The sequence below is a fragment of the Mizuhopecten yessoensis genome, unplaced genomic scaffold, assembly GCF_002113885.1.
Source record: "Mizuhopecten yessoensis strain PY_sf001 unplaced genomic scaffold, ASM211388v2 scaffold267, whole genome shotgun sequence".
In the NCBI taxonomy this organism is placed as follows: Eukaryota; Metazoa; Mollusca; class Bivalvia; order Pectinida; family Pectinidae; genus Mizuhopecten; species Mizuhopecten yessoensis.
The window spans coordinates 140,862-160,204 of record NW_018403461.1 but is presented as its reverse complement, the minus strand read 5'-3'; the positions used below and the strand labels follow the sequence as shown (position 1 = coordinate 160,204).

The following is a 19,343-nucleotide window of genomic DNA, read 5'->3' as shown; positions in this document are numbered from 1 at the left end:
CTCTCTAACTACTGTATACATTACTGTCCTGTCGTCTCTAACTGCTGTATACATTACTCTCCTATCACCTCTCTAACTACTGTATACATTACTGTCCTGTCGTCTCTAACTAAAGTATGCATTACTGTCCTATCGTCTCTCTAACTACTGTATATATTACAGTCCTAGCGTCTGTCTAACTTAAGTATACATTACTGTCCTATCGTCTCTCTAACTACTGTATACATTACTGTCCTATCGTCTCTAACTACTGTATACATTACTGTCCTATCGTCTCTCTAACTAAAGTATATATAACTGTCCTATCATCTCTCTTACTACTGTATACATTACTGTCCTATCATCTGTCTAACGAAAGTATACATTACTGTCCTATCGTCTCTCTAACTACTGTATACATTACTGTCCTATCGTCTCTAACTACTGTATACATTACTGTCCTATCGTCTCTCTAACTAAAGTATACATTACTGTCATATCGTCCCTCTAGCTACTGTATACATTACTGTCCTATCGTCTCTAACTACTGTATATATTACTGTCCTATCGTCTCTCTAGCTACTGTATACATTACTGTCCTATCCTCTCTAACTACTGTATACATTACTGTCCTATCATCTCTCTTACTACTGTATACATTACTGTCCTATCGTCTGTCTAACGAAAGTATACATTACTGTCCTATCATCTCTCTAAATACTGTATACATTACTGTCCTATCCTCTCTAACTGCTGTATACATTACTGTAATATCGTCTCTCTAACTACTGTATACATTACTATCCTATCGTCTCTCTATCTAAAGTATACATTACTGTCCTATCGTCTCTCTAACTAAAGTATACATTACTGTCCTATTATCTCTCTTACTACTGTTTACATTACTGTCCTATCATCTGTCTAACTAAAGTATACATTACTGTCCTATCGTCTCTCTAGCTACTGTATACATTACTGTCCTATCGTCTCTAACTACTGTAAACATTACTGTCCTATTATCTAACTACTGTATACATTACTGTCCTATCGTCTCTAACTACTGTATATATTACTGTCCTATCGTCTCTCTAACTACTGTATACATTACTGTCCTATCCTCTCTAACTACTGTATACATTACTGTCCTATCGTCTCTCTTACTACTGTATACATTACTATCCTATCGTCTGTCTAACTAAAGTATACATTACTGTCCTATCGTCTCTCTAACTACTGTATACATTACTGTCCTATCCTCTCTAACTACTGTATACATTACTGTCCTATCGTCTCTCTTACTACTGTATACATTACTATCCTATCGTCTGTCTAACTAAAGTATACATTACTGTCCTATCGTCTCTCTAACTACTGTATACATTACTGTCCTATCCTCTCTAACTACTGTATACATTACTGTCCTATCGTCTCTCTAACTAAAGTATACATAACTGTCCTGTCGTCTCTAACTACTGTATACATTACTGTCCTATCATCTCTCTAACTACTGTAAACATTACTGTCCTATCATCTAACTACTGTATACATTACTGTCCTGTCATCTCTCTAACTACTGTATACATTACTGTCCTATCGTCTGTCTAACTAAAGTATACATTACTGTCCTATCGTCTCTCTAACTAAAGTATACATTACTGTCCTATCGTCTCTCTAACTAAAGTATACATTACTGTCCTATCATCTCTCTAACTACTGTATACATTACTGTCCTATCGTCTGTCTAACTAAAGTATACATTACTGTCCTATCGTCTCTCTAACTAAAGTATACATTACTGTCCTATCGTCTCTCTAACTGAAGTAAACATTACTGTCCTATCGTCTCTAACTATTGTAAACATTATTGTCCTATCGTCTCTCTAACTACTGTATACATTGCTGCCCTGTCGTCTCTAACTACTGTATACATTACTCTCCTATCATCTCTCTAACTACTGTATACATAACTGTTCTGTCATCTCTCTAACTACAGTATACATTACTGTCCTATCGTCTCTCTAACTACAGTATACATTACTGTCCTATCGTCTCTCTTACTACTGTTTACATCAATGTCCTGTCGTCTGTCTACTATTTGATTTATATACTACAAACGATTTAATTACATGCCGCCTTTACGGTACATGTAACCCTCTGTACGATATGAATTACCTGCTGTACTGTATTTATTTTTTCGAGTTCGATGATGTAACTGGTTGAGTGTCCATTTGTTGTGTGCTTTACGTCACATTGTTGTAAGACCCAGTAAATACAATATATTCGTTTTAACCCAATCAACTGTCAAAATATATCTTAAGGTGAAAACACTAGTGTAGTGATGGATCGTGTACTGGCAGTGTGTGGGTTCCGTGTAAACTGGGATGTACGTTCGGTGTTGCCAGCACTGTAGTGCAGGTGATATATCTAAATAAGCGCTACAGTGACGCAAACACCGTCTCGTTATCACTGCTATCTTCCGAGGCTTCTCGTGTAAGCCGAGAATCATTCTACATGTAGCTAGGAAGTATTGCCATCGTTACTGGTAAGCACGTCACTTTTCCATGACAAGTGCCTCTGCTATAGTCGTTAAAACAGTCGGAAGTGTACGGACACCGTCAGTCTGGTTCTGCATTTACACATGCACCACATAGACGATACACACTGCTACCGTGGTTATTCTTATTGCTTGTTCTTAGGGCAGAAGAGAAATATGTTTTTTTCATTTACATTTCTCATACCGTACATTCCTGTGCTGTCCCCTGTTAACATTGTAAAGTGGTTCCGCTCCCGTTCAGTTCACTTCCGGTGGTAAACTACACTGTATACTTCACTTGGAACTGATATGTTTCAGCATCACGCTGACGTCACAAACAAAAGTACACTACTTTGATTATGTCGTCATAATCCAAGAAGATTATGTGAGTTGACATCCCACTTAATCCTTTACAGAAGTAAGGGAAGCATCAAAAATCGTTAATGGAATTGTAAATGAATGTAACCTAATATGCAAAAGGGTGTGGACATGTTTTCCCTTTTCCCATTGAATGCGTTAATTTTCAGAAATATGAACAGCATAATAAGATACATCAACACACATAGGACACTTACCACCAAAGTTCAGATTGATAGAAGCAGAAACCTCTCCGAGTTTATTTTTAGCCACGACTTTGTAAGCTCCCGCGTCGGCTTGCGTGACTCCAATTATATCCATCATGATATTATATTTACTTCCACCGGCAGATTCCACGCGCATACGAATTCTGTCCGATTCCGGAACTGGTGTAGTTCCCTGGAACCATTGTATGCTGGGTTTCGGAGAGGCCTCCAGCGTACACTGAAACACCAGACGTTTGCCGCCATCTTCTTGTTTCAGTACCGGCTTCTGTGTAAACCGTGGTGCAATATCGTCACCAACCCCCATCTTCCCCTCTACCTGTAACAAAGTAAAAGACACGGATAAGTTAACATCATTAGCTGGCAATGGTTACACAAAATAACAATAAAAAGCTTGGTTTGAATTTGTGTCTGGGAGACGGACGATCATATCCCCTTTTCCAAAACATTTGTGACATGGCATTTACATCATTAGTTAATACAAACCAAATAGTTCCTTTTGATGTCGGACTACACCAAGTATGCGTAGTGTTATATTTTACAGAAATGACTTTCGCTATGTGGCATCACAATGTACGTACCAGCACTTTGCCCAAAACAAGGATAATCTCTGTAACGTAGGTCAAATATATAAAAACAAATCAACTTTCCGTAGGTTGTCTATACGTAACACGCTTTCTGTAGTTAATTTAACATATTATTATAGTAAGGAACGATATGTAATTCGAAGAGTATGCCAATGTCTGCCTCTCCAACCTACGTTATTTACAACAGCGAACGAAGCTCCTTACCTCCTGGAATCGTCAGGAATCTCACTATACGCACATACACGTGTAAATCTATATATAAACCAGACTAAAGGAAAGATCCATTATCAGTAATAGCTGGAGTTGGGGTATTGTTTGGTCAAACATGTAACATTAACTGGACAACCCCAGGAAAACATGTGCGGATCAGCAGGGGGACATGGTCTTCGACACTAATTGACACCCCGGGGGAGAGCTGTATGTAATTGGCTACGGTACTGATCGCTACGATACATGATACTGTGGTCACGATGCGATACGTATCACGATACACATACTAACAGTGGAAGCAACGAAAAAGTAATGTTGCAAATTGTAATAGCAATACTACAACTGAAATAGACTTGGTCAAAATGAGCAGGACTTTAAAGTTCATGTCTTTCGACGTGCATGCCGAGCTGGAGCTGTCACTCGCCATGTTTAATCCGATATGAGAAAACTAAATTCAGAAACGACGAAATCCGGAAAATATCGTGGGTGTATCGCAACCTTCAAAAACATATTGTGTATCAAAAAATATCGCGATATATCGTTGCAGCCCTACTGATAGTTGAGGTATGAGGCATGATACTTAATGTATGAAACTAGCCGATTTATCATTGTTTACCTACTGTCAGACTTTTTATACATTAAAGATTCTGTCAACCTTTGCAAACATCATAAATACTTCAACCTTTAAAATCACAATAATCCGTTGTTGTCAAAAGTAAGAACAAGAGTCCCAGGGGCCTTAGTAGCTCCTCACATGGTATGTATTTCCAATGTAAAACTTGCTGTATAGGAAGACAGTTTATTAGCAATGAAGCTCTATATGACCCATCATGTCCGACATCAACGTTTATTTGAACCACCAATTTGCAGATCTAATACATACTTTAACAGTTTCTTTCCTAGTTCTTGGTGAAATATACCTGAATGGAATTGTCATAATTTAATATCTACATGTATTACTGAATTAAAGAAAAAAAATCATCATGCCATACTCCAAAATATTGAAGATATATGTATTAAGGTGTTTTTTTTAAATATGAAGGAACTAGATCTTTTAACATAATATTATGTCAACTTCGAAATCGTGCAAGTCAATAGAACTCTTTTTAGAGACCATCTTAATGATAATCCCTCTTGTGTATGTGGCTATTTTAACGTAAATGTTAATCACTTCTTTCTGCATTGCCCAATATACATGACTCAAAGACAAAATATGTATGCATGTACCACTTACACGCGGGAAAGCGTTCGTCATTCTCAATATTTGTTGTACTTTGAAGATGCCGTACCAAAGAGTGCGGATTACCTGGTGTCCAAACCCAGCGTCCTTAGATGACCATTGGGTATGACGTTTTTGGTCTGTTAGGTGGAGACAAACAACAAGAGGCCGTGGCTCATGTGCATTGTACAGTTTTAATTGTAGACGATGTGGTATATTTTGTGTCTGTGTGGTGACGATGTGGTGTATTTATATGTATGTAGACGATGTGGTAGATTTTGTGTCCGTGTGTAGACGATGTGGTATATTCATATGTATGAAGACGATGTTGTATATTTATATGTATCAAGACGATGTTGTATATTTTGTGTCTGGGTGGTGACGATGTGGTGTATTTATATGTATGTAGACGATGTGGTAGATTTTGTGTCCGTGTGTAGACGATGTGGTATAGTTTGTGTCTGTGTGGTGACGATGTGGTATTTTATGTGTCTGTGTGTAGACGATGAGGCATATTTTGTGTCTGTGTGGTGACGATGTGGTATATTTTGAGTCTGTGTGTAGACGATGTGGGATATTTATATGAATCTGTTTGACAATTTGGTATATTTTGTGTCTGTTCTGTTTGACGATTTGGTATATTTTGTGTCTGTGTGGTGACGATGTGGTATAGTTTGTGTCTGTGTGAAGACGATGTGGTATATTTATATGTATGTAGACGATGTTGTATATTTTGTGTCTGTGTGGTGACGATGTGGTATATTTTGAGTCTGTGTGTAGACGATGTGGTATATTTATATGAATCTGTTTGACAATTTGGTATATTTTGTGTCTGTGTGGTGATGATGTGGTATTTTTTGTGTGTATGTGTTGGCACTGTTTCTTTTTACCTGTTTCAATCATTTGCACGTTAAAAACAGGGAAGAACTCATTTTTATTACGCAAGGCATCAAGAAATGGCACACGACGAGGCAGAACAACTATACTATGATTACCGCTCCTTGTTTCCAATTCTGGTTAATCAAAGTAGGCGGTTAGCTCACCACGATTCTTCAATGATATGTGATAATATACAATGTTTTTGATTTTGCTTGTTTGAGCGCAATTCGTCATGCCTTGAGCACGACGGCAATGACTACCATTCGGAACCATTAATGGTGTGTAATGTACTCCTCCCGTACACCAACACACTCTATGCCGTCATATCTTATATTCAGTACTGGGGTGTAGTTGTCCGCTAATGACCGACATCTTTTTCATGAAGTATCTAACCTTATCTTTGTAATTCTGTCGAGAAGACAGGATACTGTTGGAGTGTCGAGTGTTCCCAGGGATGGGTAAGTAGATGCCTTGCCAATGATACCCACGCTTCACTTACTCAGCATCAGCTCTTACAGCAACCGAACGGGGCATTAGTCCGCCATTAAATGAATGGACGGAAACCTGTTTGAGGATTACTTTACGTTCAATTTTGGGCACTGTTTTATCAGAGAGGTATATACTATACTATGACTTTATATGACTCTGGTTTTATCTTGTACCGTAACATTAACATCCGTGTTTCTGACCATATAATGCTCACAAATGTCTTCTTCTGTGCGTCTGATATGTGATCATAAAACACACAAGCATTTGTATTACATTATATGATCAGAAAATGTTAAAGCAATAATCTGAACAATCGCTGATCACCCATACGTTACGTGGCATCACGTACTGTAACGATTGACTGAAAAAGAACTAACGATTGTCGAAATGCATCAATACATTATAAACGTTACAGTAATGGCTAGGATGAAATACGATGTACCCATCAGTACAATATCTATCTTCTTTAAACATGAACGTGTAGTTGACGATCAACTGAAACACACACCGGTGCAACAAACAACCAAAGTCTTGGTACACGAATGCTATCAACTGACCAATCGGGAACTGTCTGCACTTTCCGTAAACGGGAAAACATTTTCTCGTTTAAGGAAAGTGCCGATGGTTCCCGATTGCTTAGAATGTTAACCAACATAAATATAAGAACAAAGACGAGTCTGATTCTTAGCGACGCTTTGATGTACACTTGTTTGCATCGCATTGTGTGCGGCTGTAAGGATGAAGAAAGCTTGCATTATTTATTTCTGCTAACCATAAAAACAACACCACTTAATGTCCGTCTACACCAATCGTTCAGGATAATAACACCATTACAGACATCTGAATATCGGTGAGCAAGAATGAGGTTTCAGCCAACAGGAAAACGTAACTACATGTATTATATTCCAAAAGTGTCTCTAAATATTATGCAAGGACACAACACATGTAGCTATTATGACCCCTTCCCGAATAAACTGTTCCGTATAATATTGCCTGTGGTATAGATCTATGTCCCAGGCCGTTATTTGGCGAGGGCATGGTACCTCCATAGAAAACACTTTAGGTAACTGTTCCGGAGGGCCCGAAAAGGGACATAATATATTTAGTAAAATATCCAACTTTTAAACTTGCAAACAATGTAACACGGCGATTAGAGAACTCTAGGAATATAATTGTATTTATCCTTCTCTGTTTACGACAATCGGCAATTAGATTAAATCCTCGGAGTCCGCAGTATCAAGTAAGCCAAACCGCTATCTCTTGCTTCGCACCAACTAATGCATCGCGAATTCAATCCGATATATGCCCATTTACATGACAAAGTATATACTAGCCACGTTTTGAATACTTATTCACATCGATTCCGCGTCACCTTCCTACGGGGCGTTCCAATTAATAGAGCTTCCCTTACATAATCAATGCAGTATCTTTTGACAATTTGGTAACTCTTTGCTCCGTAACGAAGGGGAGGGCTGGGGAAATAGTCCGGTGAGGGGGAGGGGGAAGAGCTGGGGAAACAGTCCGGTGAGGGGGATGATTCGGAAAGCAGTCAGTCGAGTGAAGGGAAAGGCTGGGAGTCATTTCGGTAAAGGGGAGGGGACAGTCAGGTGAGGGGGAGGGCTGGGGAAACGGGCTGGGGAGGGGGCGGGGGGCTGTGGAAACAAATGTTACCTCTATCCTATATGGGCCCAGTCCTCTACGATGGTCGATATCAGCCCCGTCACCTGATTAGTATTTACGTATGATGGGTTACTTGCAAGTGATATAAGTAACTGTACATAGGTGATTACTGATTAGACGGTTTGGAGTTATGTCAAACGCTTACAAAACACACGCATAGTGATACATAAGAAACACATACCCTGATGAATATCTACAGAGGAGGTGAAAGTCCTGAAGGAATCACTAAGAAACTCGTTGTGTATATATACACACAAACAAGTTACCTGTCATGTTATTCTTACCTATGTGCAGTTACTTGTATCACTTACGAGTAACCTGTCATACATAATGCGTGTAAAGTGACAGCTGATATCGGCCATCGTAGTTATCAGACGAAGTACTTATTAACAGTCTCGTGCAATAATCAACGGGAGATGTCAACTCCTCCCCTTCTCCACTTCATCGGTAACAAGCGCGGTGTTCCCTCCCCCTAATTCGGTAGTAGGCGTTCAGCCTCGGCGCTACACAGAGAACAGCGAGTTCAGAGTAGTTTTATCCAAAGTCAAGTTTGTAAGCTTTCTGTTGTAACGGATTTTTTTGGAACCAGAACCCGAAATCGTGCATCCCAACCATGTCAAGCCAAACTAACGACCCACTGCCTATTTATTCGATTTTGAAGTATTTGGTCGTGATACAATTGTATGTCTGTTTTCGTAATCATCAGCATGTTTACTCGGGCTGCTGAAACACTCCAGCTCCACACTCAGCACATCAACCCCACGTCTTGCGTGTTTGCCAGGTAATAAGATTGGCATGACTTCCGCATGTAACCCGATAGAGGCTCGAATGCCAAGCCGTACAAGGTACGAACAGGCCATTAGGTTGAGCCCCGACCAGGCGACCTTGAGGTACAGGTAGCATGGGTGAACTTGATGTATTGTGGAATATTGACCTGTCGTTTATTGTGGTTCGCATAATGCTGTAAATATCCAGAAAGGGTTTGGGGTAAGGTGCACTTCAGATAGTTTAAATAAGTACAACATTTTAAACTGTATTAGGGGTCATATTTGTGTTTTTAAAATTTGAAAGCTTTCGTTTGAATTTGTCTATCTTTCACAATTTCATACCGTTACACATACATATCCAATGTTCTTTGAATTCCGACGGAACACTTTGTTCTGGAGATGGGACACTTTGTTCTGGATATGGGACACTTTGTTCTGGAGATGGGACACTTTGTTCTGGAGAAGGGACACTTTGTTCTGGAGATGGGACACTTTGTTCTAAAGATGGGACACTTTGTTCTGGAGAAGGGACAACTTGTTCTGGAGAAGAAAGCAGTTTCAGTGACGTTTAAAACTCACCAACATTGGCAATGACTGAAAGTGTGGGGGTACTGGTCCTAAAGTAGATATATCCTGTAATGACCTCAAACCCTGTCTTATAAATAACAGAAATGTGTTTGTGTACATCAACATGTAGGAGGACACTGCTACTAGAATAGGGATATCCCTAATAACCCCAAAACCTGGCCTTATAAACCCTATTGTGCAGTGAATACACCCATTTCATATTTCTGCATATTAACTCATCTTATATGACCTGGAACTATTTTGATTTGTTGACCGCATCACACTTTCCCACGATAGTAAATTACTCCGCACTACGTCTTGTAGTAAACAAGATCGCACGGTTTAATACGATACCGGTTAAAATAAAGGAATATTTTTTTTATTTTAATTCAGAGATGCCTCTCAGGTGCCTGAATCTCATTTATAAACTTGCTAGTCATTGGGAGACACAATAGATACGACAGACGTCGATTTACGATAAAAAAGAATCAAACATAGTCTATTAAAAGTTCTGAACTATGTCGAGAGCCGGGAAAAGGATCGACATTCACGTATAAGTCGTCTAAATAGTACATGACGGGAGACGAGGCATTGGATATGTGTACTTCATTCTCCAATTACGTCTGTGCCAATTAAACATAACTTCATTAAACTTACATTTGGTCTGTTAAGTGTAGGGTTGCATTAAAGATTTTCTTCAAATTCCCCCTACATGATCATTTGGAAAGCAACCAAATGTAATATCAAAAGTGTTTTGCTTTCTTCCGGCGGAGCATTAATAAACCTTGCCGGTAATGGGAACACCATTTGTTTGGCATACTGCACGTGCCAGAGGTTGTTTGTGAGCGCCCTCTGTCGGGCAGGTGTGCTAATTACATGTACCAAGCATATTGAAAAAGTTGTACGACGACATGGTGATGGCAGACATGCACCACCAGTAGACTTAATCCTGCTGAGCTCTTCATGAAAGGAGGTACAATTTAAAGGATGATATCTAAGGCTTACTATCTCTGGAGTGTGTAATCACCAAATCGGAGACGGTTCCTGGATCAAGATTTGGTTCTAACGGCTTTTGAGTTGCATTTGATTTCTATCTGATTTCGCTTTGGAGAAACTATCAAAACGTTTGGTGAAAGCTACGCAACGAGACTGTTTGTTAAGACTGCAACACATATGGTAACGCAGTATCTTTACAAGAAGCCAGCCGGTTTGCCGCGTTATGTCAGAGTACAGATAGTTTTACATTGGGAATGGGTGCGTATCAACTAGCATTTAAACATCATTTCTGCAATATACTTCCTTCTTCGTGATACTGTGTAAGATAAGTGCAAGATAAAATCAATATCAGGACACAGCCATAGTTTATAAAACTACTGCAGGCAATACACAGAAAGACAGAACAACTTTACCACAGTTGTAAAAGGGGGAGACAACTTTTGTAACATAGACGTGCAAGGGGGAGAGTACCACAGTAGCTTAAAACGTGGAAGGGGAGACAACTACGGTAGTTTATAAACGTGATAGGGGTAGACAATTATTGTAACACAGACGTGAAAGGGATGCAACTACTGCAACCTCAACGCGAATGGGGACACAACCGTAAAAGCATACTTGAAGGGGTACACAATTACTGCAAAACAGATGGGAACGTGGGAATCAAACGGGCGTGTACGTGAAGGGGGCAGAACTGTAATAACAGACACAAAGTGATGAGACCTACTGTACCACAGACTTGAAAGGGGATATATCATTACATATCATATGGTAACGTTTAATCACCTCCCCGTTGCGTGGGCCGCGGTGGCCAAGTGGTTAAGGCTTCTGACATTATGCTACCACTAGCCGGGTTCGAGACCTACTGACCGTAGGTCGGTGATTTTTCTTCGGGAACTCCAGCTTTCCTCCACCACCAAAACCTGGCACGTCCTTAAATGACCATAGCTGTTAAGGTGGCTCGACACATCGTCATCAGCGTCCATTTTCGTGACGTACTTCCGGAAAAAGTACAGCTCGGACTCAATTATCTTGATCGAAATGTGCATGTACACCGTGTCGTCATTTCCGTTTTGCGTATCGGGTATTCAATATCGTAGTGCAAATTATAGTAACACCTGGGCCGTTTGCGTTTAAACGGTCAAACCGATCGGACCACTGTTGTTCGTTTATTAANCGTTAAACACAAACCATTGCGAATAATATGTCATCTTCGCATTATCGAAACTATGACGTCATTTAGGGATTGAGCAGCGTTTATATTGCAGTTACGGTGGTATAAACGCAATAGGATACAGATATATTCTATGTAGCGCGTAATATTTACATATGCTAGCGGGCTTCATGGAATTTGCTTTTGTCCAGTTGGCATCCATATTTACCATTTTTGGAATCTGTTAATCTCATAGAAAATTCAATTACACTTAGTATTATAAAGCATTTAGTTCAAATAATGTAAGTATCGTGTATGCTTTTTGAATGAATAGAACAGCCATCGCCTGGGGAGGTTCAGTGGTATCGAACGTAACAATTATGACGTCATAATAATGATGACGTCAACGACCGGTCTTCGACATGCATAGCCTATATGAAGGCCAACTGAATGGTAGGAGTATATAGAACAATACCATACGATGGTAAATATTGATTAAGATGAACCCTTTTGAATCCCATGACATCCATATTCTGTTTTCATTGTTATATATTATTATGATATCGATTTGAAAGTTACCGTGATGTACCATGTCATGAAGCTGGTCAAGTGCGACCGTTTCCTGTTAAATGTTTGCAGTTTTGGTTTGCGAAACTGCCCTCAAAATTGCTCTTCAACGGCAATGCCTGTATATAGCCGAACTGTTAGTTGATAGGTTTTTTTTTTGTGTTTGCAGTTAACGTTACTTTTGGCCTGATATGACATTCCGTCTGACGTAAGTGGCGATTGGAAATTGACGAAACGGTGATTTTGGCCATCAAAGATATACAATGCCAAGTTCCTCTAACTAGGGTATATACATAAGGATTTAGCCACAGTTTGACGGCGTATCTATAGTGCGCGTTAGCACTCCATAAGGAATATGTTGGTTGCCAACTGCGTTCATACTACCGTTTACGCCGTCAACATGAAGGTCAATCCTTATATTTACATTAAAAATAAAATTTGTAGCAAAACTATTTTCTACTCACACGACTAGGGTTCTATTGGTTTTCAAGCCGAATTGCCCATTCGTTGTCTTTGAGCATCTGTGTACAAAAAGCTGCAATTTTCTCGTTGAAGTGGATGGAGTTGTTCATTTCCAAATAATGTAAGACAAAATGCGGTTTTTTGTCGTCAGCATGAAGATCATTTACAATACATTTGGCAAAATATGTCAAATTGGAGGATCGTCATTTCAAAAGTCTTTATATACAGGTAACCAGTACAAAGACATTTGGTTTATTTGTGTTTTACCTCCTATTAACAGCTATGGTACAAAGTCCGTGAACACATTACGTATAGAATGAACCTCAATTAGTCCGGACACTGGAGGTTTGCGTGAAAAGCAAAACATCGCCAACCCGGACACTTAAAATTAAGATTTAGAATGAAACCTCATAAGTTCGGACACTTAAAATTAATGTTTATAATGGAACCCCGTTAGTCCGGACACTACATATTACGGTTTAGAATGAAACCTCGTTAGTCCGGACACTACATAATACAGTTTGGAATGAAACTTCATTAGTCCGTACACTTAAGATTAATGTTTAGAATGAAACCTCTTACTCTGGAAAGTTTAGGTTTGTGTATATGGAGAGAAACCTCGTATGTCCGGTAACATTAGCTTTAAACAGAGAGCGCGAACTCGACAGTACGGGCACGTAAGTTTATTCTTGGCTGTTTTATCTTTACCAATCTTGTAGTTTCAGATTTGTTTTTTCTTTGTGACGCATTAGAGAGTTTTTTGTCCTATAAATATATAGACTGATGTTTGTATGTAAGTAAAGAGAACCTTTCAATCGAGGTTCGATCAGACATTTATCTGGTCCCTCGGTCAACACTATCATTATTCAATACTTCAGACGAATGAGTGGTTTCGGTTATCCAGCAGACGAATCATTGGCTCAGTAACGGAAGCGCTGGTATGCGTAATGCCTTGTTTACATTTTGAACCCATATCCATGTTATTAAAGTAAATGTTGTCTGGGACATCGACATCCTTTGTTAACTGTAGCCACAATTATGTTTACAACACTGGACCACTTTACGGCATTATTTGCAGTAAAGTGTCATCCGGGTCTTTGCCAATAGTGCCACTCACGAGTAGGTCCATAACGATGTTACAGGAGCAAGAATTATGAACAAGTTGGACCTTATCACTCAAGCTTTGACTACGATTGAAGCGAACAAGTCGAAATTTTGATTGGGACATCGACATCATTTGTTAAAGATACTCGGTAAAGAATGTGCGGTCCCCTCATCAGAAAATAATAATTCGAACAACCGCGATGGTTTCCAACTTGGATAACTGTAATCACACGATAAATTATGTTTACTGGACCACTTTACGGCATTATTTGCCATAATGTGTCATCCGATAACAATAACAATGTGCCAATAACAACTTGTTTATCGTACAAATGTCTAAAATCGTATGTATTACAGGTGTTTATCGTACAAATGTCTAAAATCGTATGTATTACAGATGTTTATCGTTCCATAAGAATTAGTACGAATATCACTGGTTCCCCAATGGGAGGTGAAAGTACTTGGTGCTATTATCTTGGAGACTGGGAAGAGAAGGAGTATTTGGATAGCCCGGCATTGACCGATTTTATCTCCTGCCATCGTTACTTAGAGTATGTCGGTAGTTCGAAAAATCTTGCTGCACCTGGGCGGGCGTGGTTCGCTGCACGGCACGAGCCGCGTTACTGCACATGTAATCATCCTATAAACACTGTATTACATAAACGACCCCCCCCCCCCCCCCCCCCCCNGGCGCAATATATATATATCACGTGGATTTGATAAAAGTGCTTCTATAACTATATCTTGTGCGTCACTTAAATATTTCAACTTATCACTCTGAGAACTTCATTATTTCTCAATTATCGTAATGAATTCCCAGACATTTTTATGACAAATTCTTCATTTGGATACTGAAAAGACCAGTTTTACCTTATATTTATTGATTACATTTACCAATACCGAGAACATATGAACCTTTGAATACGCGTGTTTGAATGGCAATTCGTCCAGGTAACTATATTTACATTAAGTAGCATAGAGTCACTTTTGTGTTATATTCTTTCCTTTTTGATGTACATCACTAAATTGTTCTAGCTCGAGTTTTATCATTCTATTACATAACATATTGATTGATTGATCGATTGGTTTTACGTCCGCTTCACCACCGAGTAGTTCGGTTAGCCAGCAGACGAAGAAAAGGCAGGAAAATGAGTAGAAGGGATAAAGTATTGAATGAAAGAATTGAAAAGAGTAACAGAGGAGAGAAGGAGCCGTCTATCCTGTTTGTATTAATGTATAAATCTAATTTTGTAAGACGACTCCTGGGCCTAATGTTTGCCTTATCCTAACACTAGTCGCGTAGCAGCACCAGACCTGGACCGGAAGTGAGGTACGAAGCCACCACCAGCCACACCGACTCCTAACTGTTCTATGAAAGTTTGTTTCGTATATATACATTTGAAGTCCTTATAAATGTCTAATAAAAACGTTTAATTCTAACGGCCGAAAATAAACCTAGCTCGGCGTTATATATAGCGTATTATCTTAATTGCTTACTTATACTAGCTAACACTCGAGACAAAGGAACGTGTATGTTATTTACCTGTATCTTTGTTACCTGTAAGTTTAACTATTTGTAATGAATTTAAAAGACAGTTAGAATTTGGGTGCATATATAATAGGAGGGTAGCGGGGACTACTCGAAGGACATCGTTCCGTGGACCACAGCCGCTGTCCGCATCTGAGGAGCTGTCTGACCTCAGAGCGTGACCTGGATTGGAATCTCCGAGGGCCTGGTAAGCGGCAACTTACCCCCTAAAGTCGACCGAACACCGACTTCGTCAGTGAGTGTAGACGTAAAATCCTTCAACCAACCAACCATGGGTACAGGACGATACGGACGTACTTTTGGAACTCTCCAGATGTCCAAATTATATCTTGGAACTATCAACATCTTTAAATGCACTTTATCATCCGTAAAAAGTCGGTGATATATCAGAGTTCCATAATAACTTGGATATGATAACAAGATTCGCAAACCAGGATTTGTTCTGTTTTTACGACAGAATTCTTTACAACATTAAGATGATCTTCCGGACTTTAAAAGTGCTGATATTGAATTAAAAATAAATCACTTAAACGACTGATATATTTGTCCGTCATAAATTCTTATCTCTCTTACATTCATATACTATTCTCACATCTGACATACATTTGTTTTTACATAACGTGCGATAAATCTAAATCTGTCGGGGGTAATTAGTAAAGTTCTCAGTTTAGAACCCACGCGTCTCTTTGAAGCGTGTTCTCATACAGTAACACTATCGTTACTTTAGCCTTACCGGTATCAGACATCCAAACGCGAAAAATCAGGTACACCTCATTTACAAGTCTTCACATCAACTCAAGAAAACCCCTCTCATAATATAATCCGTCTTATTGAACTTCTTTTAGTGAAAATATAACAATAAACCTTATAATATTTTCGAACTAATCTTCGTACTGACTTTGCTGGCATGCAAACTAGTCGGAGTATTTCCTGCCACATTTCTTCGTTGTGTTTATAAAATTTTATAAAATACCACGAGATACTTTTGGACGACACTGATTCAAATTAGTGGATTCTCGTCATATTACGTCATTGTATCATTATGGCATTTTTATTATGGTAAAACACCATTATGTAAGATGACATATATAATTGTGTTTTACCATAATAAAAATGCCATACAGTATGTACGATAGCATTATAGGATGGTATGATGATAGTATAACACTATTATATATGTACGATAGCATTATATGATGGTTTAAGACCATTGTATAAGGATATTAGATAATTTTATGATTGTATTGTGCCATTACATGATGTATTTTCCATTAAATGGGGACATTGCACCATTACATAATGTATTTTCCATTATACGGGGACATTGTACCATCAAATGATGTATTTTCCATTATATGGGGACATTGCACCATTACATGATGTATTTTCCATTATACGGGGACATTGCACCATTACATGATGTATTTTTCCATTATACGGGGAAATTGTACCATTACATGATGTATTACCATTATATGGGGACATTGTACCATTACATAATGTATTTTCCATTATACAGGGACATTGTACCATTACATGATGTATTTTCCATTATATTGGGACATTGCACCATTACATGATGTATTTTCCATTATACGGGGACATTGCAACATTACATGATTATTTTTCCATTACATGGGGACATTGCACCATTACATGATGTTTTTTCCATTATACGGGGACATTGCACCATTACATGATGTATTTTCCATTATATGGGGACATTGCACCATTACATGATGTATTTTCCATTATACGGGGACATTGTACCATTACATGATGTATTTCCCATTATACGGGGACATTGTACCATTATATGATGTCGTTACACCATACATACCTACAATTATATTTACCGCTCCTGTTCACCCCTGCAGGGGGAATCGGGTAAAGAATATACGTGCTGTTACCCACTGCATGTATCGTAGAAGGCGACTAATGGGGGAATCCCTGCAGAATTAGGGATTTGCTTTGGCGTCCTCTATTTTTGAACACAAAAGCGACCACAATAAATCTGCTTCACCCATTGCAATATTTGTGTTTTTTATATTTCTTTCTACTTCTAGCTACCTTTTATTTCCTAGCGCCTTACTTTGCAACGCCTCATTTTTTGCCTTAATGTTGAGCGTTCGTCCAGGTGAGGAAGGCAATGGTTTTTCCCCAGGCCGGGACATACAAATGTCCTTAAAAATGGTAGTTGTTATTCCCTGTTTAACGTTCAGCAATAAGGGGAACGGCAACAACTGGTTCACCCGTTGTCAGTATAATGTGCTCGGACGGAATGCTGTGCTTGGTGCCTTCGGCATGGCATTTCAGTGAGATAACACTATAAAGTTGGCATCAGATCCGCGTTATCACAAGGAGACGAGCCAATCAACATACCCTGTCTCCTGCATACACACACGCAAACACGCATACACTACGCACATGGAGGCACGTCCTGAAATGACCTTGGCTGTTAAAAGGACGTTAAACAAAATTAAACCAAACCAAACCATTGCGTAGATTTGCCAAGTATACAATACATGTAGTGGAAGCGATGGACTCAACGTCACCTCATATGTATACATGTATACTAAACGGTTAGCTACAACGGTTAATACCAAAGTCTACCTAGAATTCAAACTTCACCTCATATGTATACATGTATACTAAACGGTTGGCTACAACGGTAATACCTAAGTCTACCTAGAATACAAACTTCACCTCATATGTATACATGTGTACTAAACTGTTAGCTACAACGGTAATACCCAAGTCTACCTAGAATACAAACTTCACCTCATATGTATACATGTATACTAAACGGTTAGCTACAACGGTAATACCCAAGTCTACCTAGAATACAAACTTCACCTCATATGTATACATGTGCACTAAACGGTTAGCTACAACATGATACCGATGTGTACCTACACTGTATACAGTGCTTCACCTTGACAGTACCAGTTCCTTATCTCAAGTCCTACTCACTACAGACTAAGTAACTAATGGCTTTTCCGGCATTCCTTAGGCCAGAAGAAACTGCTGATGTGTTCTCCCACTAACGTCTATCAGGGTTACTCCTCGACTGTCTAGCCTTGAGTAACATTGGCCCAAGTGTAGAAAACTATGCCAGCTCTCATAACGCGAGCCGTATTCGTTTATCGCGATCCAAATGATTGAACCGGTTGGACCAGAGTTGTTCGTTTATGAAATAAGGTCGGGCCTTGTAATCTGATGCTGCTTTCACAAAGCCTTGCAATGCCTGCTTAAGCATTTGTAAGTCCTCCAGGATTTATACCCCAAAAAGTTACATTTAATAACAGACAAAGATACGCGAAAGGGGCCCTGGTAAATATTGGCCAAGGTCTTGTACTTATTGTTATAACCTATGACTATAATCGAAAACGAATGACATGTTTACTTCAGAAGAAGTACGGTGTATTCCGTCTTTGCGTATTGCAGAGTTATCTTCTCTTGAGAGCAGGCATTGATTGTTACATCATTTGTTTGTGAGAGTAACGTCATCAATTTTTGAGAAAACGACGTAATGTTCTCACACGAACCAATGACGTAACAATCAATACCTGCTCTCAAGAGAAGATAACTCTGCAATACGCAAAGGCGGAACAGAATTGAGAAAGTGGTCTAGGAGTGCATATCTACGATGGCCTGTATCAGCCGTCAAATTACTATCATTACTTTAAAGACGTTGTACATCCCCTTTTTGACAAACTGTACACGTCAAGTTAGTCTTTATTGATGTTGTACACACGCATTTTGACAAACTGAACATGACAGTTTACCCTTTATTGATGTTGTATTTTTTTCTCTTAAACAATGATAATTTATTAGCAATTCTTTGTTAAGTATAACTATTTACGTGCCAGGGTAGAGACATCATTGTTATGCATTTATTGGCCGCTTAATTGTTCAAAGTTAAGTGTACAGATGATTTGCTATGCATTTTATTAGCTTTGGCTCCTGGTCAGTATAAAGAGTTGCATTTGAAGATAGTAGTTCAGTGTGACTGTCCGTAGTCT

At 39.0% G+C, this 19,343-nt stretch overlaps 1 protein-coding gene across 16 annotated transcripts in view; it reads right to left on the bottom strand.

Annotated features, from left to right (window-relative positions):
- The window catches only part of LOC110445868 (twitchin-like), a 191,456-nt gene that overhangs the window by 163,869 nt on the left and 8,244 nt on the right, over nt 1-19,343 (bottom strand). For all 16 annotated transcript variants that reach the window (XM_021490707.1, XM_021490699.1, XM_021490768.1 and 13 more), the window contains exon 2: nt 3,087-3,411. In XM_021490707.1, coding sequence (XP_021346382.1) covers nt 3,087-3,399 — 313 coding nt within the window. In that variant the 5' untranslated portion in view covers nt 3,400-3,411. The remainder of the gene's footprint in view (nt 1-3,086; nt 3,412-19,343) is intronic.